Source organism: Excalfactoria chinensis, chromosome 9 (genome assembly GCF_039878825.1).
Source record: "Excalfactoria chinensis isolate bCotChi1 chromosome 9, bCotChi1.hap2, whole genome shotgun sequence".
Lineage (NCBI taxonomy): Eukaryota > Metazoa > Chordata > Aves > Galliformes > Phasianidae > Excalfactoria > Excalfactoria chinensis.
This window is the reverse complement of record NC_092833.1, coordinates 10,661,739-10,687,683: the sequence shown is the minus strand read 5'-3', so window position 1 is coordinate 10,687,683 and position 25,945 is coordinate 10,661,739. Positions and strand designations below refer to the sequence as shown.

Here is a 25,945-nt window from a genome sequence, read left to right as displayed (position 1 = left end):
GAAATGCATTGCTTGAATAATCACTGAAGACAATGTGGTAATAATATGTTCCTTATGTGTTGGAGGCAGAGCATTGATTCTGGTTTTACTTTTATAAGTGTATTGAATGACTTATTTTTTTGTTGATGTTTACGTGCAGGGAGTAGAGGAGGATTGTTTTGTCTTTTACTGCTGTTATTCCTTTAAGAGAGCACATTTTTTGACTGTGATGGAGAGATGACTGGGTTTCTACTAAATGGGTCTGATGCCAGTGATGGAATTCATCCCAGATAACTTCATCTGGCTGGAAGATGCGCAATTGGTCTAACATGTTCAACTCTTAGGATTGAAGGTAGAGACTTTCAGGTCTCGTACTTTAACTAGCCCTACCTATGACCTTCTTGCAATCGCCCAAGTGTTGGGGTCACCTTTGCTTGGTGTATTTAAGGCAAGTCCCATCTGAGTACCTAGAAAGTAGGCTTTCTTCCACCTATAGCTCCCGAGTGGCTGAGTTGTTTAGTCATGCTCTAATTCACCCTCGTTCAGGGCTGACTCCACCAAAAGGCGGCTCTGACCACTTTCTTTGAAGACACAGCCAGGAAAAGAAAGTGGAGGTGTGGTACGCCCAGAATGTTTTATGAGATACGTGTGGTTAGGAAATTCTCCCTAGAGGTGGCTGACCCGGCCTCTGAAACCTCTTCAACTGGAGGGCAAAACCACCCCCAAAATGCCTTTTATTTGAGGTAGGGGGGGGAAGGTTGCTGCAGCTGCTAGGGAGAAGTCTCAGTGCAACTTTGGATGTAGCCAGTATGCACAGAATATACCCCAAGGTGGAAAGGCTCCTTGGGAAGACATGGATCAGCAGCATGCCTGGCTCTCATCCCCACCACAGGCTCCCAGCCCGCTCCAGCTCCCTGCCTGCAAAAGCACAGGGCTAATGCTGCAAAAAGGGTGGACGTGTGTCTGGCACCATGATGGGCGCAGCAGTTCTGGAGATAGACAGTTGCAAAGGCTGCAGTGCTACCTGTGGGGGAAAACAGGGCTAGAAAGCAATGGCGAGTATACTTTAGGGAGCTGGTCAGAAGGGATCCTTACTGTCAGACTTGAAGTTAACTGGGTTCAAAAAAGTTGGATTGAAAAAATGACTGTGTTAGCTCCAGACAGAGATGAACCCTGGAACCATGGAAACTTTCTGTTTTACTGCTGGCTTTGAGAGGAGGACGTTTTGGCTTTCTAAGTTACAACATGACTGATACCTTCTATTTGTATTTTTGAGAATCATTTTGCTGTTGTTGTTTTACTCTTATGACTCAAATCCATTTGAATTTTTCCCTTTGAACCGTGTGTTTGTATGCCCTGACTAGCCTAGCATTGCATTTGATATTCTGGCATTGAACAGTGGAGGATAGAGAAGTGTTTTTCCACTGCTACCACAGTGTTCTTCAGCTTAGCATTGCAAAGTGCAACTCTTAGCATAATCCACCATAAAGTCGTAGAATCATTTGAGTTGGAAAGGACCATTAAAGGTCATCTCATCCAACTGCCCTGCAATGAACAGGGACACCTACAGCTTCATCAGGTGCTCAGAGCCCCGTCCAGCCTGACCTTGGATATCTCCAAAGATGGGGCAGCCCCCATGCTTAGTTGTTCTGTCACTTCCCAGGAGGACCATACACAGGGGCTTGAGCCACTGAGACCAGCACTGTTGAATAGAAGAATTACAAGAAGTACAAGAGGCAGGACTTACATTGACATCTCTTATTGACCTGAAAAAGAGATTCCTTTTCCCCACTGGGGTTTTGCATTTCTTCTGTGGCTAAGTAGGGTCTGTCCTTTAAATAATATAGTGAGAGTAGGGAGGTGGTCTTCACCTACCCACAGACTCTTCCCACTATCGTTTTGTTCAGAGTGTTGACCTGAACAGAGGATATTTAGGGCAAGCTCTAAATGAAGAACTGGAAGGCACCTCCAAGTCTTCCCCCTGTTGTTGCAGGATACAGATGGCTGATGGAGGCATCTCTTGTTTTCTCCTGGGCAAGCACTTCTCCTATGCATAGGTAAATATTTGCTGGGCCAGAAAGAGACAGGCAGAAGAATTGATGCTATGGCTGTAAGATTAAAGTGTTTGCCTAAGAGAGAATGCCAGCCCTTGAGGCACACTCTAAGAACACGCAGCAGCTCCAGATCTGCAAATAAGGCACACAAGGGCATGCTGCATTTATGACTTGCCACCAACCCCAAGTACTCAGCCAGCATTGAACCATCGGTGTGTAAATGGTCATGCAAGTGCCTGGTGGTGAAAAATGGAGGCACTTCAGGGACTTCATTGAAAGTCTGCATGTTCCCCCCCCGCCATCTGTACCAGCTCCCCAGAGGCTCTGAGCTCAGTCTGCAGCTCAGTCCTCTTGCGCTGCTTTTGCAGCTGGGCAGACCTTGAGGGGCTAAGGAGCATCTTCATCACTGAGATGCTGCTGCAGTGCTAGTACTCAGTGGCAACCCAGCCAACCATTCTCATGATGCCCTGGGAAGGACTGGAGTCTGCCTTGCTTTCTGAGAATTGTTGCCTGCAGGGCTATAGAGGGGTAAAAAACTATTTTTGGTTGCTACTTTCAGCTGACCTGGCTCTAATGTGCTTGTGTAAGTGGGTAGCATTTTCATATCCGTGCTGTTTGCTTTAACGTGTCAAACAGCTGATATTTTGCAAGGCTTCCCTAGCTCCTCCCTCCCTGCCTTTTTTTTTTCTATCTCTATAAAATAACGCTGCTATAATCCATTTTGACTCAGCAGGATCCCTTTCACGCTGGCTAATCCCCATATATAGGCATCAGTTCAAGGAGGTGCACCAAAACGCTGCAATGTTTTCCCTAACATTTTGTTTAACCAGGATGACATTATTCAGACAAATTAATTCCTCCAAGACGTAAACTTGTTCTGACTGAGTGCTGCAGCAGCTTCCCTGAGAGCAACAAACCATGATCTGACATCTTAACAGCTCTCCACATGGTCGGGGGGATCTTGCATAAAACATCTTCAGCTGTGCATATGTACAAGGTGCAGCTGCCCTTTCTGTAAATAGATTTCTTTTCCAGCCAGTTTTGGGTGAAAAATGACTTTTTTAAGCGTACAGGATCTAAAGCACAAGCTGTTATGGAAAATATCCTGGCATATGAAAACAGAGGGTGGAGGCTGCCCTGCTCTCTGAAATCCTCACCAAAGACTTGAAAAATAGAGGGTCCAACTCTGTCATTCTGAGCTAGGATGTTCCTTCACTGGATTCACAAAGCCCAGTTGCACATGCAGCCAATATGTGCCACCTGAAGGGGGGGAGGAAAATGTAATGTAACTAGCCATTCATAAGGCTGTCAGAAGAAGGAATTCCTTGTGCCTCATGGGCAGAATTGGAGTTCCCAGCGTGGGTAAATGTTGCTGCTTCTATCCCATGCAGGATGGATGCAGAGGAGGTGAGCTGCCTCACTGTGAGCACCAGTTCTTTGGAAGGCACGGTCAGGCTGCTGGAGCTGCATTCAAGTGAGGTTTTCTGTCCATATTGATGGAATGTGTCTTCCTGGTGCTCGAGTCATCTCATGTACTCTGTAATGTCTGCGCTCTGGGGAGCAGCTGGGAAATGACTTTTCTTCCTTCTGCTCTGTGTTCCACCTAGCCCTGAGCATTATTACAGCCATTCATGTGCCCACCAGTCCTCCCTCTTGGTGCTTCCCTCAGCTCCCAGGGCTGTAGTTGAGCAAGTCTGTGTTCCAACCTTAAGTCTGCCAGTGCTGCTGAGAGCCTCCTGGAGCAGGAGGAAGGAGGCTGAAAGACTGGTTGACTGAAAATAGATGAAGCTAAGCTATTTGAATGTGATTCTGAGTCCATATCTCATAGCCCATTCTCCTCCTTTGAATTCTGCTGCTGTCTTTTAGAATCTTAGGATGGCTTAAATTGGAAGAAGTTTCAAAGATCATCAAGCTCCAATCCCCTGCCATGGGCTGGTTGCCCTCCACCAGATCAGGTTGCCTAGGGCACCATCCATCCCGGCCTTGAGCACCTCCAGGGATGGGGCATCCACAGTTCCTCTGGGCTGCCTGTTCTTTATGCCTGGTTTTTACCTAGTTTGAGTTGCTTCACAGTGCCTCAGTTTCTCCTCTGTGAGAAATGATTTTATGTTAATGATTTACTCATTAAGGTGTGCTTGGAATTTAGAGTGCTTGGCTGATGATGGCCATGATCCTGGGGTGCTGGGAGCTTCTCCTAGCTGGACTTACCCTTCCTACACCTTGCCATCCACTAATCTAGTCAGAGCAGCTTGGGGAAGTATTCTTGTCTCTGGAGTAGTGTATTACTCACAGGCGGCATCTCTGGTCTCTTGGTACTACGGTTTTAAGTACCTTCGTGTGGTATCATCACTATTAACTCAAACTGAGTTACAGCAAATAAGTGTAACGTCTGAAAGACACTGAATAATTAAAAGGGCTTATAGCACAGCAGCATACAGAAATGGAATTGCATATGCTTGAAACTCTCTTATACTTAGATTAATTTCAGTAGTTCCCATTCCCTCTGTATCAGCTGTGACAGATGCTTCCCATCTCTCTCCCTGGGGATCTTCCTATCTTTTTCTCTCATTCTAGTTCTGTTTGAGAAAGGTCTGGCCTTGGGAATTTACTTTTATTTTGTATTGGATAATCAGTCTGCCTGGTGATTTTGAGTCTTCTCTTTGTCACAGAAGTAAGTTTGACCAGTAGCTCTGAAAATGCTGTCACTCAGACATGCTGACCAACAAGCTCATGAAAATAACTGCATAATAATAAGTGTACATTTTTTGTTTCTCAGGGGCTTCTCAGGAGGGAACTCTGTTCCTTCCTGTTGAAGCAATTCGTAAATCTTTAAGCAAAACTTTTCATGCACTGAAGTTTTTATTTCATGTGAGCAGTAGCTACATCACTTTATACAAAGCCTGAAATGCCATTAAATTATACAGCTTTTAAAGGGCTTCTGCTTTGACTTCCCATGACAGTAGCCAGGCAGCCTGGGATAAGTCATCTATCCCCCAGCCATTTTTCTGGGGCCCCACTGAGTGCTCCTACTAGTGAGCCCTTGTGAAAGAACATGACAAACAGCTTTCTAGTGCTGTGCTGCAGAGATGATAAGCATTGAGTGCTATCAGACTTATCTGTTGGTAACAACGGAGAGGGAGAGGAAAAAAAACCTGCTGGTTTAAAAGGAAAAAAATAATTGGTTAGTAAGATGTCAGAATAATGAAATAGAAAGGCACAGACTGCTGAAAATCTTGGACTCATTTGAGCAAATAATGGCCCAACTGTGAGGCCATCCGTCCATCCAGGGGCTAAGCCATCACCTGGTACACCAGCTCTATCTACAGGTGGAGATTCATCCGGCAAAGTGTGTGCCTTCCTTAGGAAGGAGTAGAGCTCTCCCTACAGCCACCTAAGGAAGCATTCCTGATATCAACCCTTGTAAAAGGCCTGTAAAAAGAAGGTGGGAAAAAGTAAGTTGAAGGGTGGTTTTACATCCAAGCTCAGTATTGGGGAGTGTGGAATTCACTATCTAGTCTGCTGTCCATTCCTTACAAGGATATGGAAAACCAGAGAAAGCAAAGAAAGGAGCCAAAGGTTGAAGAAAAAAGTATTTTAAAGTGAATTCAGACTGTTTAAATTTCCTGAGGGGATGTGATGTATAAGGAGAATGAAGCACTGGCTAATAAACTTTTTATTGGGGTTGAAGGGCAGTAAAGAGGTGGAAACAGTAGCCAAACACTCATAGTAGAAACGAGACCAATAGTTTTAACAGTATGACTAATTACTAGTGGTACAGTAGAGTGGTAAGTGATAAGTCTTCATCTCTTGATGTCTTTAGATTAGGTCTGGATGCTGTCATGGAAGTCCTGATGTAGTTCAACAGTACTTACTGAGTTTCTGCTGGAGCTGAGGTGATGGTTCTGGTCTGTGATGAGTTGGGGTGATGGTTCTGGGCTGTGAGAAACATGAGCTCACATTAAGTGATTTCTGTCAAGAAGCTCAGCTTGCTGGTGTTAAACCTGTAAAGCACTAAAAGTTCTAAGTGGACTGGTTGCCAGGGATTCTGCACAGAAACAATGCTGTGAGGGTGCCAAGGACCTCACAAACTGTCAGTAGAAGAGGCGATGTCTCATCTTTATTTCTTTTAGTTGTCTTCCCAGAAGAGAGCAGAGAACCCTAAGCATGGTTGGAAGATGGGAAGCATGCACATTGTATGCTGGCAGGGTCCTTGTGTCCCATGTGTGGTACTAGCTAACACGTTCCTCCTGTTAGATTTCTGCCATGGCAGGGCCAGATGTTAGTAAATCCAGCTGATACCACTGAATAACAGTGATTTATGGCCACTGGGGATTTGCTTGTCTTTGTTTGAGGAGCCCAAGAGAGACACTTGCAGAGGAGGTACTTGGAGTGGTCAGCCATCTAGCTCAGAAGAGGTAAAGGCTGATGGTTTCAAAAACAAGCTTTCTTTCTGGCCATGTTGTGGTTTGTCTTGTCCATGAGAGACTGCTTTGTTTTTGTTTTTTTCCAAGATGCTGAACGTACGCCAACTCAAGCTGGAGGCATAAAATGTCTTTAAGACAAGACAGTTCAAATTAACCACCCTAAAATGTAGAACACCCCATCCCTGAGGACGCTTTGCTTTGTGTGACTGTGAGTGATTGGTAGTTAAAAGGGAAGTTGTATCCAAAGTGAATTACTTCACACATTAAGGCCTTGAAAAGATCAGCTCTACACTCAGCTGTAATCCTAGGGATGCCAGACAAACAGTGGAGTTCAAAGTGCATGGAAGCAGGAGAATTAAATTGGAAAGACAGGTCTTTGGTATCCAGGCAGTATTTTCTCAACAGCACATCTCAAAGCGATTTCCAAAGCTTGGTAAGAACAAGGATATGTGGGGTCAGATGAACCCTGGAGTGAGTGCCTGGTTTTCAGTCACGCATTCCAGATCTTAGCTCAAATATTTTTGTGTTGGGTTTCTTTCAGAAAAGTACAGAGAGACCCTGGAGCCAGAAATACTGTATAAAACACGCAGGATAATTAGCAACCTCCTGGAAACATGTGCAACTTTAATAAAATCTAAACTCCGGTTCCTTCCCACAGGTGGAGTCCAGCAGTACTGTAGGCAATATGTACAATTAAGCTATTTTTATCCCTCTTCATCTAAAATGTGAGTGTTAAAACATATGTAGGGAAAGCAAATGGAAAGCATAAACCTGCCTGCGTGCCACGCTCATCTGAGCTCACTGCATTAGCTCTGTGAAAAGCCTGGATCAGTCCTAAGCAGTGTACTGAAGCAAAGATTTTGCTAAGAGGAATGTCTTCACCTACAAACTGGGCTTCTTAAAAAAAAAACCCTATGACTTTGCAGCTTGAGAAGATATTGACTTTCCCTGCCAACCACAAAGGGGAATAAATGACTCTGGGAGGGCTCAAGTAATTATACAAAGTGCCTGGATCAACTTTTCCATGGGGATCCTGTAGCTACTGGTCTGATGGCTTAATAATGTGCTTCTGAAATGGCTGCTTTCCATTGCTGTTTCTCTCTGGGGCCAGATTTCCAGCAAGACTCCTTAGCTGCCCTTGCAGAGCTGGCAGGAAGATACTTGCTGGACTCATGTTGCATATGAGGGAGCCAACATGAAGTTTTCCATAGGAAAGCTTACAGGTAGGGCAGAGTTGGGCTAAGCTGCCCTAACAGCAAACCCGGAAAAAGTGGATGGCTCATAAAGTCTTGGATCCCTTCCTAGCTCTCCCTTCACCACGACTCTGGGCCCTTCTGTCCTTTTCACTCATCTCTTTGGAAATTGGTGTGGTGGTGCAGGCAGGGATCTTTTTGCCCACTAAGGTAGCGTGGTACCAACAACAAAATGTTTATTTCCTTAGGAGATCGCCAGTGCTCGTTTGTATTGCTTGTGTTAGCTGGTAACTGGGTTGCTCAGATGCATGAGCTATACGTTACTACCATCCTGTCTTGTATATTGACGTGATCCACAGAACATGGTGAAGAACGGCCCCTCCTGTTGTTCCTAGTAGATCCATAAAACCATCAGTGATGGAAAAATACAGGCCATACCAGTTGTACTTTGCACAAGCTGCTTGGCAAAAGGCAAGGAGCAGATTGGTTTGGGTGTTCAGATATTCTTGCAGGGAAAAAAGCAATTTCTGGCCTTCTGAAAGGAAAGTTGGAAGTAATGTAATTTAGGATGGAAATGAGCAGTTCAGCAGTTAATAAGAAACAACTACTGGTGCAGGTGACTGTGGAAGGTCTCAGGCCTTTAAAACAGTGTATGAAGTACCAGAGCACTTTATTTTCCACTGTTGTGGAAAGAATATCCCCATAACAGGACAGAATGGTTACAGAACAATGTGATCCCAGAATAATATTATTTTACCCCTATATTCCATTGGCACTGTGACTGTAGCACAAAAGTCCTTATGCTGAGAAGATGCTATTGACTGGAGAATGGGCATGTTATATAATATTTATTATACATTCAGTGTGTTTATATAAACGTGCATTCCTTATGTAACTGTGTCACTAGGAAAACAGTGAGGCTGAACGAGTTGGTTTCTTCTGTTGCCATGTTTTGCTTGTTGATGCTCGAGCACTGTCACAAGACTGGAGTTTGTGTTACTGCTGCCTGTGCCCAAGTGAATCTCTTCTTCTCAAAAGCTCCATTCACCTTTGGGGTTTACTGTGTTTTCTCAACCGTTGTTTCTTTTTTTAATGTAATACTTGGCTGAAAGCCTTTCATGGTGTTGCTTTCACAGACTAAGGAGTAATCTGGTTAGTATCTATTAGGAGCTGACAGTTAGCTGACTGGCACAGTGTTCAGTGGCTGTGCTTTTCAACATTAAATAATACACAGGGCAGCCTCCTCAAGTGATGTAAAAGACCTGGTAAAGAAATGCCATCTGTCAGCTTGATTTTCAGCCTGTTTTCCTCTGACATAAACCTTACCGACAGCTCAGACCAATGTCCTTCATAGTCCAAATTAATCCAGAATTTCTTGTGGTGATGAAAGGGAAAGAAATGACTTTAGAGCGAACATCCTTGACTAACCCTGCTGACACCAGAGAATTACCACCTACTCAGACGTGTCCATCTGCTCTCGATGGCAAATCACAGAGCCCGTTTTTATTTGCATTCCAATGGTTTTGCCATCCAAGGTTTGCGTCCAAGTCTCCATGTTGTCTGTCCAAAATAAGGCAGCTTCTTTTTTTTTCTCTTTTTTTTCCATACGAAACCTTATTTTTTTTCCAGTTAGAAAGTAAAAGAACAGTACCAAGAGGACAGATATATGAGGTTAGCAATTGTGCTGCAAGAAAGCTTCTGCCCCGCAGTGCTACCCCCATATCTTGAACAGAAGAGTACCCAAATGCTCCAAGTTACTTTTCACATATCGTTATAGAGGTGGCACAGAGGATCTGCCCTGTAGTGAAGGTATCGGTTTCAAGATTAGAAGGAATTATTCATCATCCTTTTTCTCCCAACCCTGTGTCTAGTTGTCTGTCAGTGATGGCCACAGCAGTTGAGTAGTGGCAGAAGTGGACTGGAGTTGCAGAGGAGCTGATGTCTGCGTCTCTACATCTTTCTCTGGCTGAGAGTATTTTGTAGGGGGGAGGAAGGAGGGAATGGATGAGTGAACATCAGTCTCCTTCTAGAAGCCAGGCAGACTTTCACTTTTCTCTCATCTCATCGTAGACTTCTGTTGGAAGTTCTCTTATGTGTTCTGTCCCTTGTCTGGATTCTACTTAAATAGTTGTCTCCATTTCCTTTTTTGTATCCCTTCCTCCTCTGTTACTCTTATCTCAGCAGGCAGCTCAGACTTGCTTCTCCAAACCAGGAACTGAAGCAAGCATCCAGGTCACCTGAATGAAAAGAATTAGGGATGTCATTACATCTAAAAATAATTCCAGTACCTGCTAGGGAATATATTTGACCCTGGACTTACTCAGCAGCTGTATTTATTTCTAATTAGAGTCTGACTCTAGACAGAAGAATGGGTGTCGCTGCAGGGGATAGGACAGTTCAAGCCTCTGAAGAAATCCTGGCCAAAATAAAAAATAAAAGGTCCTGGTCCCTTCAGCACATGGGGGAAAGAATGCAGGCAATCAGTTCACAGCCCGAAAAGTTTCTTCTTGTTCTTATCCTTGACAGTGTACAATGCTAGTTGCCAGTGTTCCCTGCCCAGTGTTCTTCCAAAGTCTTTAAAATATGCATTTCACTGACTGTTTCTTTAGGAATTAAGTAACTACCTTTTCAAGTAACTACCTTTTATTTCTCTTCGGACCTCAGAGGACCTTCTAAAGTTTCAGCCCTTGCCTTCCAGGCACTAGTAAGTCTCTCATTGCCCTACAGGCTCCAGCATGTTCTCTCTTTGCACCAGGGATGCATTTGGCAGCTCTTTAAGAAACACACTAGGGATTTGGGAGAATCATATTCTCTCTGTTTGACCAGGTAGCTGCAGCATCCAAGTGCTGTTCTGTTGGTTCTTTTTCCAAGCTTTATATTGAATTATGTTATCTATTAAAAGCAGCTATTTTTATGCTGAACTGTTGCCATGACCTGTATTTCACAACTCACATGTATGCACTGAAAAAAATATCTTGTACTCCAAAAGCATTTTGTTGAAAGTTCTCTGAAATTTTGTGCAAAATCTCATTACTTTTTGGATTATTTTTGGTTTGGCTTGGTTTAGGGACTTGTTTACTTGGTAGTTCTAGGTGCTAGTTTTGGTATTCATAATAATGACATTACTTCTGTCAGAGTATCACAGGCTTTCCAATATCAGACTAAACCCACTCTGTGGATTACGTGAGGCAGAGAGATGGAAAATAATGAAATGAAACAGTCAGTGGTGAACCCAAGGACAGAAGCCAGCCATCCTTACTTCCCACTGCTCTTCTCATGCCACTAGAAAACATAACTTTGTCACTGAGATAAGAGGAGGAGCACAAGATGGTTTGCATTCTCTTTGCGTAAGTAACTTGAAATGGATATTCAGCTGAAATACTGACCTTTTGGTAGTTGTTACACGCCCCTTAGACCTTCTTTTCTTTATGACTTGAAATAAGCAGGAGAAAATGGATTGTGTGCCTTTCCTTGTAGCTGAAGAAGGTGAGTTATTTTAGAATCATAGAAAGGAGTCATAGAATGGCTTGAGTTGGAAAGGACCTTAATGATCACTGAGCTCCAATTCCTGCCGTGGGCTGGCTGCCCTCCACGAGGTCAGGCTGCCCAATTGCCCAACCAGCGTGGCCATGGGCACCTCCAGGGATGGGGCAGGAGGAGTGAAGAGAAGGATTCTGCCTTTTTTTTTTTCTCCTTAATTTATGATTCTTAACTACTTTAGAAATATCCAGCCTGTCCAGCAGCACTCCTCGTTTCTCTTGGTTTTGTGTTGTTGTTGTTTTCTTTTTCCAGGAAATCTCTTCTGGAGAGCAGGGAAGGCATAAAATGCCAGCTTTAAGTAGGCTATAGTTAAAAGGTTGGTGGTGTTCAATCTATACCCCAAAAAAGCTCATCTTTGCTGAATGATGGCTTACAGGTTCAACTAAAATTTGATTTCTGTGTTAATCAACGAGATTGCATTTTCTTGATGGTTTTTATGTCACAAATTCAGTCCTTCAGGAAAAGCATGGCAGGCAAGAACTCATTTCTAATGTAAAAATATCAAGAACGAGGAGAGTGAGGGGAACTATAAATAACCACCGAAATGTCACAGAGTCAGTCATTTTTTCCTCTGCAAGTCAGCTTTAGCAGTTAAGGTCAAGATAACATTTCCATGTCAATGGTCAGTTACATCAAAATTCTAAAACAGGAAGGTTGAATGGAATTTTGGATTTACTTTTTTTTTTGTATTCCACCCAGATTTGACCAATTTATAGTCTCTTCAGTCTGCCAGCTATGAGTTCCAGTGTTATTTTGGTTAAGCTCTTTGCCAGAGTGGCAAGCTTGGATTGGAGAGTCCGGTTTATTAAAGGCTATGAAATTAAATTCTCTCTCTCTCAAAAAGAAGAAAGAAGAAAAGAGCCCACTTCTTGCTGATAGCAACCTCTTTGTATTTCCTTTGGTGCAGTTCAGTTTGTCTTGGATTTTGGCCTAACTATTTCCTACACCATTTTTGTTTTGTTTTGTTTTCACAAAGTTCTAATCAGTTTAAACTGCGAGTGGTTTGAAATGCCTCTCTAACAGCTTCCTCAGCGCTGCTAATTAAGCTTTAAATCTCTGTGTTGTCCACAATTGTATCTAAACAAGGAGCAGAGTGTATCTGCTCACTGTTTGCCACATCTCCCAGCTGCATGCAATTCTGCTGCCTGCACAGAAAGCAATCACAATGGGACAGATCCTTCAATCCTTATTTAAGCAGAACTCCCAGGGTGGCATACAAGGTCATGCACATCATGTTGTGAGGGAATAGATGGATTTGGTGGTGAGAACATGTAAGGCAAGCAGCGTAACATCTGTAGTGCAAAGTCTGTAAGCGCTTGGGCATAGGGAACAGCTTTGCTTTATCCCCTGGAGCACTTTGTACAATGGAGTCCTGTGTTGCGATTATGGCTTCTAGGTGCTGTCACCTGACATGTTGTTAATAATAGGTAAAAGTGCAGGCTGTCGAAATGTGCAGTGTGTTTTTCCTGTCCCTGAGGAGCGGAGCTAATAGAGTAGCACCATTTTTTACAGTAGAGTGAACCTTGGTAGCTTCAGAAAGAACTCCAATGGATTCTCAAACTAGTTGCAGTCTTTGAAATGTGCAAAGCCAGCTGATGATTCATCTCTAGGTTGTGACCCCAGTGGTCTGAAGCTGTCCTAATCCCCCAAGGCATTGTTGCTGCTGCTGTGAGGTCCAGGGATTTTGGTGGCAGCTCTGCGCCAGTTCTCCTGAGCTGCTGAGCCTTGGAACAAACTGTTTACCTTTGGCATTCTGGGAGGGATTGTGAGGGATTTCCTTCAAATTAGAAATCTTCGAAAATCAGCGTCTTTCTCCTGGCACTGTGTGATGCAGCAGGTTGTAACAAGGGCCAGAGGTCTGGTTGTGAGCTCAGGATCTCCTTGGACTGAAGAAATGTGAGGAGGTAATAGCCTTATCAGCCTTATCCCTGCCAAGGAGGCTCACCTTCAGTTGCCTCGCTGTTCACCTCTCCAGGACCCCAAAAGCCCACTCCAGCATGCTGGTTGGTGTATGCTGAACCTGGTGCAGCCCTGGTGTAACATGACCACCTTCACGTGGTCATACTTAACATGATACTCTGCTTTGGTTCTATGAAGAATATGCATGTCTTCTTTCCCGATGTCAGGATGTGAGAAAGTTTGGAAACACAGCTTCACCAGATAGAAAATTACCAAAGGGACAAGAGCTGATTACCAAGATATGTAACAAAATCCTTGTTGTTAAGGTTGCTTTCAAGTGCATGGAAGCATCCTGCCTCTGGCAGTTACTTGGTGGAAAAGGCAGTAGGAAAATCAGGCATTTTATCTTTCAGCCCACTAGAGTAGGAGTTCCTGATTTGTTATGTTTACAAATGCTGCCATTTTAAAGTGACAAAGATCTCAGTGTTGTCAAGGCAAGGTATGTACAGAAGATGAGTAGCTTTGAGCGCCAGAAAGTAGTTAAGCAATTTCTAACATGAGGCTTCTAGTGGATTTGTAGCTGGAAGTGTGACTGTGGTTGGATGCTGAGCCTAATGCAGAGCAGATCAGTTAAGCCCGGTGTTCCTTCATCAGTCTCAATTTGTTGGTATTGGAGATGGCCGTGGGACTTCTGTAAAACAATGTTGAGCAACAGAGAGATCAGCCTGCCTGGCTGTGCTGTTCCAGATCTATCTCACCCAGTTAGCATGGCCAGCCTGTGAGCCCGCTGCATCCAGCAGCTGCCATATCTAGGTCTCCTCTCCATCCTTGGGTATGCTCAGATGATGGCAAAGCCATCCCTCAACCTATATTTGGTAAGACAGTGTTCTTAAAGAGCAAATGAAGCTCCTTCTTCCACCAATTGTAGAGCGTATATTAACATCTGCTAATCATTTGTGGAGCTCTTCTTAAACCCTGCTCCATTTTCATCATGGCCTTGATGTTATTACACGTTTGTGGAGCTGATTGCCTCTTGTTGTCATTTTTCCTACTAATGCAAGCCACAAAAACACATCTAGTGTTTCTCTAATAGTTGCAGGGCAAGGAGAAGGGACTCCTTCACCCTGTATGCTGAGAACTCTGTGCCAGATTCACCTCCAACTTCTCTATGTCCAAAAACACAGAGCTGAATTGGGTTGATCCTGACAAGAAACGCAGATTCCAGCACAGGGGGAAGCGTGCCAGCCGTGGTATTGCTACTGTGCTGGGAAAGCCACTGAAAACTGAGCCGAATGGAAGAACTATTTGAAAGCCACTGAAAACAGCAGCCTGCAGGGCCTGAGTCTACACTGTGTAGTTGTTGGTAGCTGTGTGCTCGGCTCAGACCCACATCATACTGGTAGCATTGCAAGGTTGCCAATGTAATTTATTCCAGCATCTTCCCTCTCCTCTCCCAGCAAAACAAAGTATACCACCTAAAGAGTACCCTCACTACTCACCACTGTGGCTGAATTAGGGGCTTTTTCCAGGGTATTTCTGACTGATGGGTCGTGTTTCTTCCCCCCCCTACACACAAACACACACTGATACAGTTCTGGGCAATCTGACCCAAGTGTCAGAGATTCAGCCAAGATGCTTTCCAGGGCTTTTGTCTGCAGAACCTACAGCTCTGAGAGCTGGGGGAGGTAAGGAGAGCTCATCGTGTATCCAGCTGGTAAGGTAAGGGGATGGCTGGCGCCTTTGGGAAGGGAAATGGGGTCTTGGTCTTGAATGTTTCTTTTCTAGGAAAAAAAAAAAAAGGTCTTGAAAATGTTGAAATTAAATCTTGACCCTTAACCCCTCCACCGATATCTGCTTTATATTTTAACTTATAATGGAGCTGTATAGTTTCAGACCCAAAACCTAAATGAAACCATTTGAAGTGCAGTGTTTCAACTGACCTGATCTAATTTGGGGTTTATACGTTCACCAGACGTTTTGAGATTAAAGCGTTCTGTCTTCACTTAACTGTCTTCATTTAAGTATGGAAATGTTTTCAAGCCTCAAAATTCATCCCACGATGGGGAAAATGTCTCCCGCTCCTCTCTCCTCACAGTTGGAGGAAATGAAGGACGGAGTCACAAGATTTAAAGCAATTCACTTACCACACTTTACTAAGTTACAGTTCAACTACAGCAGTTGACCGTGTGCCTGTTTTTAGCTCAACAGTCACTTTTGGTTCCCGCAGCCAATACCATCTCCTCTGTGCAGTCCCTCCAAAAACGTTTCTTCTGCAGTGCTCACAAAGCAAGTTCATGTCTCTGTGCATGAGTTGCCAATATAATTTATAACAGCAACTTACCTCCTTTTTCCCGGCAAAACAGGTGAGCCCATCCTCATGTCCTTGTGTGTGAGCTCTGCTCTGTCTGCTGCTCACGGTGCAGGAGCGGTTGTGCTCATTAGTGCTCCAGATGAATTGCCAGTACATCAGAAGCAATGAGTAATCTCTGTGATTTCTCTTCTGTATTCATTGCTAGGTCATTGTGGGAGGGTCCTTCTGCTGCACCATCTTGTGAGTTACTGCTGTCACCCAAAATTTGGTCCTGGGGGTTATTACCTAGAGCATTAGGAAAGCAGGATGCTCTGCACTCTGCCTGCCTGTCACCGCAGCTCAGTTCCTGAAGCTGTTTGCCAGCTCTCCATCTGGGATGTTAAGTTTTCAGGAGGGGATTCAACCACTTCCCACTTTCAGTCTCTGATGGCTCTTGCACCCCAGAAGTGTTTCCCAGCAGCCTGAAATCTCACTTTGTTTCCCACGTTTAAACCCACCATCTGCAGAGCAACTCCCTTTGGTGTCTGCTGTTTCCGAGGGGCCAAGTGTTGCTATAGGGAGACTCTTCAACAGTTTCCTCACCACTTAATATCAAATACATGTTCAGTCTTTGTTGTCGATAGGGCTGCATTTGTTTAAGTCTGCAAGTTTTTACCCACAAGCTGCTCGTGGATATCCTGCTCATTTCAGTTGCTCTTTTTCTGTGTTTTAGTGTATCTTTGCTTGGGTTGATTCCTCTTTACAGATACATTAGGGTGCATTCAGGTTGACTGTTAGAAAAAATCTATTCACAGAAAGAGCAGTGGTGCATTGGCACAGGCTGCCCAGGGAGGTGGGAGAGTCAATGTCCCTGGAGGTGTTCAAGAACCCTGGAGGTGTGGCACTGAGGGATGTGGTCAGTGGGATGGGATTGGTGATCTTAGAGGTCTCCTTTGCCCATTATGATTCCATGATTCACCCCAGGAGAGATCCTTCTTTGCTGTGGGTGAGCAGTTGTGTTCACAAGAGGCTTAGACCCAGACTCAGTCTTCAATGTGGGACTAGCTTTCCCACTAAGAAATGTATTATTATGTCAGATGTTCTTTTTTGGCCTTCAGAAATTAGATTTGGAGACACAAGTGTCTTAATAAGGAAGGCTACTACCTGCCTCTTAACCAAAACTTTGGGAAAGTGGTGGTAAACTTCCCCCTCAGCCCATCCTGGGCTGGTGGACTGTACTCTTATGACGTGAATTGACTACAGCACCTATGTCTGGTGTTCCATAGCTGGTTCTTATCTTTCTTCTCTATGCCGTACTCTGTTGTTCTGTGTAAGCTCATCAGATGCACCCTGGGGCTGACAGTGGCAGCTCAGGAGAAAAGGTAAACATCAATGCCATAGTTTTATATTTCTTCATCCTTTTTTGGCTTTGTGAAGGCCTGAAACTTGCAGGAGGTGCTAGGAGAGTTAGCTAAACAGCAAAAGGGAGCAAAATCGAGAAGCCAAACCTAAAATCCTAGAGTGATGCCGTTCTCATAATGTGCAGAAATACCTTTGTGCAGGTTGTTAGCTTCTGGGGCCGCATTTAGGCATGTGGGATAACCTGATTACAGAATCAAAGAAAACCCTGTTAGCTCCGCAGGCCAAATCCTGCCTGACAGCAACCTGATGTCAAATGGGTGTGAGTCAAGGAAGCTTTCCCTTTGGCATCGTGTGGTAACACCTTGAAGAGAAGGGTTGGAGCCAGGGATCTAGCAGGGAACGAGGCTTAAGCAAATACACTCCCAGACAGGGAGTGAACTGGAGTCTGAATCTAATGACTTTGTTTTTCCTCACTGGTACAGACTTGGAAGGATGAAAAGAATTAATTTCTCAGGTCTGATTTTTGGATTGTACAGAAGGTTTAATCAAGAGTTGGTTAATTTAAAATGCTTGTCATGCTGTGAAAATGTCAAACGGTGCAACTGAGCTGTGATTTGGGAGCAGAAGACTCGTGTTTTCTGAAGGCATAATCCAGAAACATGATTGCCTGCTGTTATGGACACTGCAAAACTCCCACCGAAGCCAGCATCACACAAGATGTCAGACAAGATGGCTGGGATGATCCCTTGCAGCTTGAACTCTGTCTCTCTGAGCTGTGTGAGTAGGAGCTGCACTGGATCTATAGTGAGAGCATTTCCAGGCCATGCTGCTTGGGGATGGATTGCAGCTGCTGGTTTCTGCTCTGCTCACAGTACCAGGCTGATTGTGCTCAGCTTTGCTGTCAGCAGAGCAGCTCTCCATATGCAAGTAAGCTGTGAAATTCCTGGTTATGTTGTGGGTGCTTAGTGTTTATGGGAATTCAGAAGACTATTAGGAAAGTTCATGGGAGGAACATCCACTCGAGGCTATTAAACAGAGAGGTCGAGCTGTGGCTCAGGAAGCCCTAAGCCAGAAATTGCTGAAGGCTGGGAGCATGTCCTGAGGAACTGCTGTGCTTTGTTCGTCCTGTTCTCATTTGCCCTTGGCCTCTGTTGTTGACAGCTCTTGGAAACAAAGCAAGCAATGACTTGGTGAGGTAAATGCTCAGTACCCGCAAGTTGTCATAGATGGTGCCTTTTATGAGTGATGCAGTCTTCCATAGGCATCTGCAGGTATGCGGCATTCCTTCCGTGGTGGTACAGATAAAGCAGCAGGGATATGGACTGAGATGATGTGATCTGCTTATGCAAAGCAAAATGGTATATTTGCCAGGTTATTCCTCCAAGTGGAAAATTATTGACCTTGCTTTTTCTGGCATACCAGCTACTGTTACAGTGATGATGATGGTGACAGCAACCAGACAGAAAGGCCAGCAATAATTCTTTCCTGCCCATTATTACAAAGCATAAAGCAGAATCCAGGCTGAAACCAGTGCTAGTCTGGCTGCGTTCTCTTCACAAATGTGTTAGGCGGTTCTCATATGGGTTTCAGTTCAAGACTTTTCATATCAAGCTTTCCAGAACCAATCTTTTTGATCTTCCGATATGAACCTGTGTGTATACGTTTGTATCTTACCAGTGATTTGCAGCCCAGAGATAACATCCAATAAGTATGTGTGAGTGTAGAAGTAACCTGTCTGAGCTCCTGGGTGATTCATCCCCTGATTTTGGCTGTACATGTAAGAACTGGATATTGCCCCTGAGAATATTGGCTCAAAAAAGCAATAACAGTGTGGTCAGTCAGAGTACTATTTTCCCTGGGAATTTTGTTGCATGAGGAAAAAGAAGAACTTCAGCCTTCCTTTGTTTGTCAACATGATCTGCCTTTCATCAGCTTTTTCTGTTTCTGTCCCATTAAATGTGTTATTTGTTTCCTGTCCTCATATCTGTGTATCTCAGTCATAATCAGTATTATAACCATAGGTATTCTGCCTTATCCAAGATTCAAACATTAGCTGATAACATTTGATATCTCCAGGTGCGTCAAGCAAGGACAGTGAGTGAAAATCATTCTCCTAAACTCCATTTAAATGACCCAAATTGTTGCCATAGATTTACTGGCAGAGTCTGTGTTTTGCACCTTTGGTTCATGGGATGTGCTTTTTGGGTACTTGGTTTGAAATGGCAACTTGCACAGCTGGTGTCAGAAGGGCTGGAGTGTCTCATGGGCAGCTATTTGAAGCAAAACTACACTGGTGTTTCTATAACCAACTGCAGGGGTGAGTGAGAGTTGAAATGAGATGAATTGCTCATTGTAGCCCATTTGAAGGGCGTTTTATTGGCTCCAGTGCTTCAGGAGCAGTCTGGCACACCTGTGAGATTGACATACCTGTAAGGCCAGGAGTATGGCTTTGGAAATGGCATTTTAGTCATCATCTCAAACATTGGGAGGCAGAGATAAATGATCCCATGAAGTCATCCTGAACTGGTGCCTATGCAGTGCTTTTGTTCCTGGCACTGTCTTGTTTACTCCTAGGACTTGACAGTAGTTTTCCTGCTGGGAGAGGAAGGTTAAGGTTTACTTACCAAACAGTTGAAGATTCCTTAGGGTGGAGTAGTTAGGGTGTCTCTGTAGATCCCCAGGAGCGTGAGCTAAAGCTTTGCACTGTGTTTCATGGAGGCTTTGTCTGATAACTCAGCTGCAAAAAGTCATTCAGACTCAGCAGTATGGAGGCAAACATGCAGAAACTCAGGCTGCACAACTTCCTCCTGTGTTCTTGGCTGCAGAAGCTTCAGTATCTCAGATACATCCACTTGATGGGTCATCCCTGATCATTTCTCAGAGCCGTTGAGAGAAGGCTGTGATTTTTCTCCCAGGGATTACACTGCTTTGCATTTTCATGTAATACTAAAGGCTTGTCCCAGGCCCCATGCTGTTAACATGCTCTTTGTTGATTGTATTGCACCTACCTAGAAATGAAAGCACCTAAAGCTGCTTAGTAGAGTAGCAGCAGCCTCCAGCCCAGCTGACCTTTATAAACATCCTGCTATGAAGGAGCTCACACCTGCTTGTGTATGTTTTGTTTGCAGAACACACTGGAGCAATGCAGTGTATGCGCGAAGCCCATCATGGAAAGGATCCTCCGAGCCACCGGGAAGGCTTACCATCCCCACTGCTTCACCTGTGTCATGTGCCATCTCAGCCTGGATGGGATTCCCTTCACCGTGGATGCCAGTGGGAACATCCACTGCATCGAGGATTTCCATAAGTACGGCCCAAGCTGCTCTCAGTGGCTTTACTGTCTATCTCTTTTATCCATAAGAACACTCCTTATTCTCTCTGAGTGTCCAGAAAGATATGAGCCCTCTGCCACTTCCTCTGAAGACTCTATGAAGTAATCACAGCTTTGCTTCAATCAGGGATAGTGTGGCATGCAAGATTAACTGGTTAGTGGCTGGTAATGCTTTATCTCTGTCTTATGTAGATCCGAATTTATGGGTAACCTCTGTGCTCATCTGTTTAAAATGCTGTGCACTCCTCCCTGTCTTCCCTGAGCTCAGCACGTGCACATTTCTCCTTGGCTGTACCTGTGCTTCCACATCAGTGTCTCTCCCTTTCTTCCACCTGAGCAATTAAGAGAGGTCCTGTGTTGTTGCACTCAGCAGGTGTTTGCTTACCAGCTAGAGGGATCTAGGTGGCCACAAGACACTCATAGTTTCTCTTGTTTCTGGTTGCTAATTAGCTTTTTAAAGCTGCTAAAAATACAGCCCTGCTAATAATTTATGGTGAAACTGCCATTTAAAGTAAGTTGAAAGATATAGTTGCAAGGCAGTTCTGTTGCTGCCACCCCCATCATCACATCTAAGGAAGACATGTAGATATAATCAGAGCACAAATGTTTCCACTGTATGGAAAAGACAGACACGTTACACCCCTCAATTAAAAGAGGAAATCAATACTGACAAATGCGAGTTTACATCTCAACCATTTATCTCTTAATTTCCAAGAGGGTAGACTTAATTTGAGCCTCGTGACATCAGTGTGTGGGCCTGAAAGCTCAGGGAAGCAGACTGATTTTGACAGAGCGGAAAGCTGCCACAATCAACTTGCATGCTAAAATCCAATATGAGGATATTCCCTGTAGCTCAGATAAGTTGGGTTAATTGACAGGTGCTGAGGCGGCTGTGTGCTCTCTCGCTTTTCTGTGCCAGCAGTCATGTGTAAGATAAAATTTGGTCCTGAGCAGAGGCTCAACGTAAGGCTAAAGCATCAGTCATGCTCCTGAAAAATTTCCTTCCAACCCACTTAAGATTTGGAGATTGCTTCTTTCCCAACTCCTGGAGCCTTCAGGAGAAAGAGTGGGGGCAAGAGCTGCTGGCCCATCTTAAAGTCCTTTGGCTGTGAATAGATTTGGATCTTACAGCTCTGAGAGCAGGAAGTGGGAGGCTGTCAGTCCAGGCAAAGGACATGAAATTGCTGAGTGAAAGATTGAGGGGGGAAGATAATGGGAGCAGCAGAAGATCTAATGAAACACTCAGAATGTCCTTAAGCTTCCACATGTTTAGCAGTACTTTGGCCAGTCCCATTTTAATCGGTCAGTGATGCCCTCCTCCTGGTCTGGAAGTTGAGTGCTTGACATCTGGTGCACTGTTTTGATAACAGAACTATACCTGAGGTCCACACTGTCTCTTAGCCACCTCTTGAGCCCGGGGCCCGCAGAAGCGCATCTGCATCCCTTGAAATCTGCAAGAGTCATTTCTGGGTCGCTGGAATTAATATTTGGCTTATAATGAATTACCCACAGCGGCCTGGACAGAGAAATGGTGAAGTATTTTTAAACACCACATTTGAGCTAAATGGCACAAGGAAGCGCCTGCACGAAGCAGCATATAATTAACTGCGATTACAGCTCCGGTCATATCATGATCCATGTAAGTTATTTTTCAGAGCACTCGCTATTGCCACTGTTTAATTCATTTTTGTGTTAGATCGCAGCTACACAGGCATCTTTCATCTGCTGCCAGTGAAATTAATATTTTTCTTTATTCCTAGTACAGATAGATCTTATTTTTTTTTTCTAAGCTAGTTAATTCTGGGGTGGTTTGTGTGACAGACTGGGTGGCAGAGTCAGTCTTTCTTAGGCATTTCAGAGGAGAAGGGTCTTTGATCTCCTTGTGTTCTGATGTGTGCCACGAGCATTTGCCCTCTGTCGCTGTGTAGCCCGTGACCCCAGCTCTCATTAAACTGCAGCAGATTCTGTATGTACAAGTTTCTGGTTTCGTTTTTGTTTTGGTTTTTTTTGTGAGGAGAAACTGCTGCCAGGGATTTGGTACCCAAAGGTTTTGAACCAAAACAGCGAATAATGACTCATCACAGGCTAAATGTTCCCATTGATGCCCACGTACCTGGAATCAGAGATCACTACTTCTCATAGGCAGCTGCAGAGTACAAAACCAGAACGTAGCGAATTAGGCAGAAGGGCGTATGGTGAGCAACATAAGGTGGGAAGAAGAGGCCTGTGCTCCTCTTGATCTCTGAAGTGACCCTGAGTCAAGCCAGCCCTATCACATAGTGAAGGCACTATAATCTGCGTCTCTTCCTTCCCTAGGAAATTTGCACCGAGATGTTCAGTGTGTAAGGAGCCCATCATGCCAGCCCCAGGACAAGAGGAGACTGTACGCATTGTCGCCTTGGATCGTGACTTCCATGTCCAGTGCTACAGGTGTGAGGTTAGTATTCTAATCGCATGAAGGAGAGAAATCAAAGGTTGGTATAATTTCATCACTGCCTTATGTTATACACAGAACAGGCATACTGTATTGTAACATACACTGTCTCTACTATCAAATTACTTCACTGCAAGGAATTTTTCCTCATTTATATCAGCGCAAATGAGAAGAAAATCAGGTCCCTTGTTTATAACAGGTTCATTAGAAGAGCAAGAGAATGTGACTCAGTTAATTAGAGCTTAATATTTGAGAACATCATAAATTATAGCTTGGACACAAATGTTGCTCGTGTTTATATTTGTAAAATGAAAGCTATGCCTGTTAGAATTTGAGCAAGATTGTACAGGAAACTCAACATATGGCTCTGGGTTGAAGAATTTTAATGGACACATAAACATGATCATTCTTGTTTTGTGCAGTGCTTTTTGTGGTACTTTCCTGTTCAGTTTCATTACACACTTCATATAATTTTGATGGTAAGAATCTGAAGACAGAAGAAAAATCACCTTAAAGCAATTAACATGTGGGAACAGCTGTGTTAGGGAACCTTTAAGAATTCTTCAATGCAAGTGTTACTTGCTGGATAATATATCAGGCAGATGGCAGAGTAAGAAAATGAGACCGAAAGTATTTCTTGTCACAGTTGCAGGTTTTAATAACCAACTGGAAAGAAGGATGGACTGAGGCTTACAGGTCTAGGCTGAGACTTGAGGCATCTGGTTCGCTTCAGCCTGTCATTAGTTTCCAGGGTTCAGCCCATTACTTAGGCCTAATTTTTGTGAGGCACTTGGGCATTCATACACTGAATTTTGCAGAGCCTAATTCATCATACAGGATGTTGTTGAGGTATCTGGGCTTCGTGCACATGGATGTCAGAGGACACAGGCACACAATTCCTTGAAGTCCAGCGTAGATTGTGGATCAGTACATTATTAGCTTAGGCCATCATCTCATGGGCAACTGAACTGCTGCAGACTTGACCTTACATGCTCATGTGGTCCAAAGATTGCTAAGCTATCATCTCTGCATAATGCAGCTCTCAAAGGCACTGCATGTCAGTGAGACAACAAAAATGAGCCGGACTCCCAGGTCAGTAAGGTACAGCAGTCGTTTTGCAATGTCTAAAAATCCTTCTGTGTTTTGGCCTTCACCTCCATGCGTCTCAACTATCTCAAGTGCAACAATAGCAATATTATTTTTTTCCTACCATTTCCTTGCCAGGTGTATTTACAAACACAGATTTATGGTGAAGAGATGCGGCTTCTAAGCAAGCTGTAATCTCCTCACTGCAGCTCCATCAGCAGTTCATTCCCAAATGATTGTCTGATCGCATCTGGAGGAGTAATTCCCAGTGTTCCCAGCAGCTATACTTGGCTCTACATGAGGCTGAGGTGTCTGGGGCAGGTTTGGGGCCTTACAGTGAGATTTCTTCTCTTCCTATCTCAGCGATATCCTCTTTTCAGCCAAAACCTTTTGCACCAATTGCAATACAAACACAGGTGACAGTTCTGGTCATGGGTGACAGGCAGGGAGTTTGCTTAGCAGTCACCCCTGAGAAGAGGATATTGCAGTTTTGTGGCATCAACTCGTCCAAAGGAGATTACCTGTAGTCAGATATTAGTACCAAACTTCCTTTCCAGGGACGCTTCCTTTTTATCTTTTTTTGCAATAATAAATCTGTGCTTAGCTTCATGCTTTCTCCAGTGCTAAAGACCTTTCCTTCCTCAGAAATGTGAAGGGAGTAATCTCCTTTTATTTTCAATTGGATTAAATTCAGCAGACAGCTTGGGAACCCATCTTCTCTGCAGCATTGTCTCTTATTGAGAAATGTCTTAATCATGAAAGTCATCACATGCCTCAGCTTCATGCTTTGTGCTGACTCAGGCTGGATCCTGTTACAAGGTGGAGAGTGAGGAGAGCTTCTTTGCCTAATAGATTCTTCAGGTAACGTGGTTCATATTTCTTATTTCACTCTGTTTGCTGGTTTCCTAGGACTGTGGCGGCCTCCTGTCTGAGGGGGACAATCAGGGCTGTTACCCTCTGGACGGGCACATCCTCTGCAAGACCTGCAACTCAGCTCGGATCCAGGCTCTGACCGCCAAGGCCAGCACTGATCTCTGAGTTCCAACTGTGACCCTCCCCAGGATGCCTGCTGGGGGAATTGCACAAGCTTTGCATGATTTCTTTCCATCTTAGGGCCTGAATCTTTGTTTGTTTGTTTGTTTGTTTGTTTTTAAAAAGTAAAACTGGAAGGCCTTGGAGCAAGAGGGCGGTTCTGTGGCCACGTTCAGACTGTCTGCAACAGGTACCTAACTTAGACATGAGTCTTCCAGAGGGTGGCGAGTCAGACCACCAGCTGCAAAGTTATCTGCCTGTGGAAGAAGGTCTGAACTGGTGAAATGTGGCTGAGCTAGTTCCTTTTTCCAAGTCATTTTGGAAACCCGATCAATTATGGGGATCTTCTCTTTGATTTTAATGGATCACCAGCAGAAGTGGCTTGACAGCCACAGAAGATGAGAGCAGAACTAGCACTCCTCATTATGACCCAAGCAATGCAACTTTGACAGCACTGCACCTAAGAGTGCAGATGTGACCTTGAGCTTTTTGAGACATAGATTTGTTGTCTATGTTTTTCTTCTTAGGTCCTTGCTTGCCTCCATTCCCTTCCAGTTCTATAGGTTTGGGTTTGTTTTTTTCTTTTTCTTATGGAATTATATTTTTGCTATTTCATAAACTTATTCAGTAGTGATGCTTCCAATTCACAGTATATGAGCAGTCACAGAAAGATGTGAGCTTGCACACACACACACACACACACACACAATGTGCTTTTGATTTACTAGAGGTATAAGCCAATCGTGTCTGCTGAGAAGGTCTTTTAAGGATCTGAGGCTGGAAACACTCTTTAAAAATCCCAGTGGTTAAATTAAAAAAAAAAAAAAAAAAAAAAAAAGACTCCATAGAATTGCAGTGCAAAGCGATGCTCAAAAAAATCTTATGCTACTTGCTATAGTGGGACCAATGGCTGTGCTGGCTTCTGGGTAGATATTTAAGCACCAGAGTCTTGTTCTGTTGTTTATTGAAATGAGAGGATTTTCCTTCAGCTGTCACAGGAACTGAATCAGGGATAGATGTCTCTCTGAAGTGAACACGCATGATCTGGAGCTCCCATTGGAAAAGGTATTTTATTCCAACAACGGCAAAAGAACCGTGCAGTTGTTCAGTTTTTGTCTTAAAGCTGGAGAAGGTGTTAAACCCTTCTCTGTGCCATCCCAAAAAAGCAAATGTTTGGGTTTTTTTCTTTCATTTTCATCCCAGCCACTTATTACTCCTCTCTGGTGAAATGTCATTGCAGAAGAGTGCTGGGCCAGGAGCAGCACTTTCATCTTCTGTCCAGAGGTAATACACGTGCCAAGGTAAATAAAAAGCTGGGCAG

At 44.1% G+C, this 25,945-nt stretch overlaps 1 protein-coding gene across 9 annotated transcripts in view; it reads left to right on the top strand.

Moving 5' to 3' along the window:
• Positions 1-25,437, top strand: part of LPP (LIM domain containing preferred translocation partner in lipoma) — a 301,297-nt gene extending 275,860 nt beyond the window's left edge. For all 9 annotated transcript variants that reach the window (XM_072344422.1, XM_072344423.1, XM_072344424.1 and 6 more), the window contains 3 exons: positions 19,870-20,048; positions 22,389-22,509; positions 24,502-25,437. In XM_072344422.1, the coding sequence (XP_072200523.1) occupies positions 19,870-20,048; positions 22,389-22,509; positions 24,502-24,630 (429 nt within the window). In that variant the 3' untranslated portion in view covers positions 24,631-25,437. The remainder of the gene's footprint in view (positions 1-19,869; positions 20,049-22,388; positions 22,510-24,501) is intronic.
• The last annotated feature ends 508 nt before the right edge of the window (positions 25,438-25,945 follow it).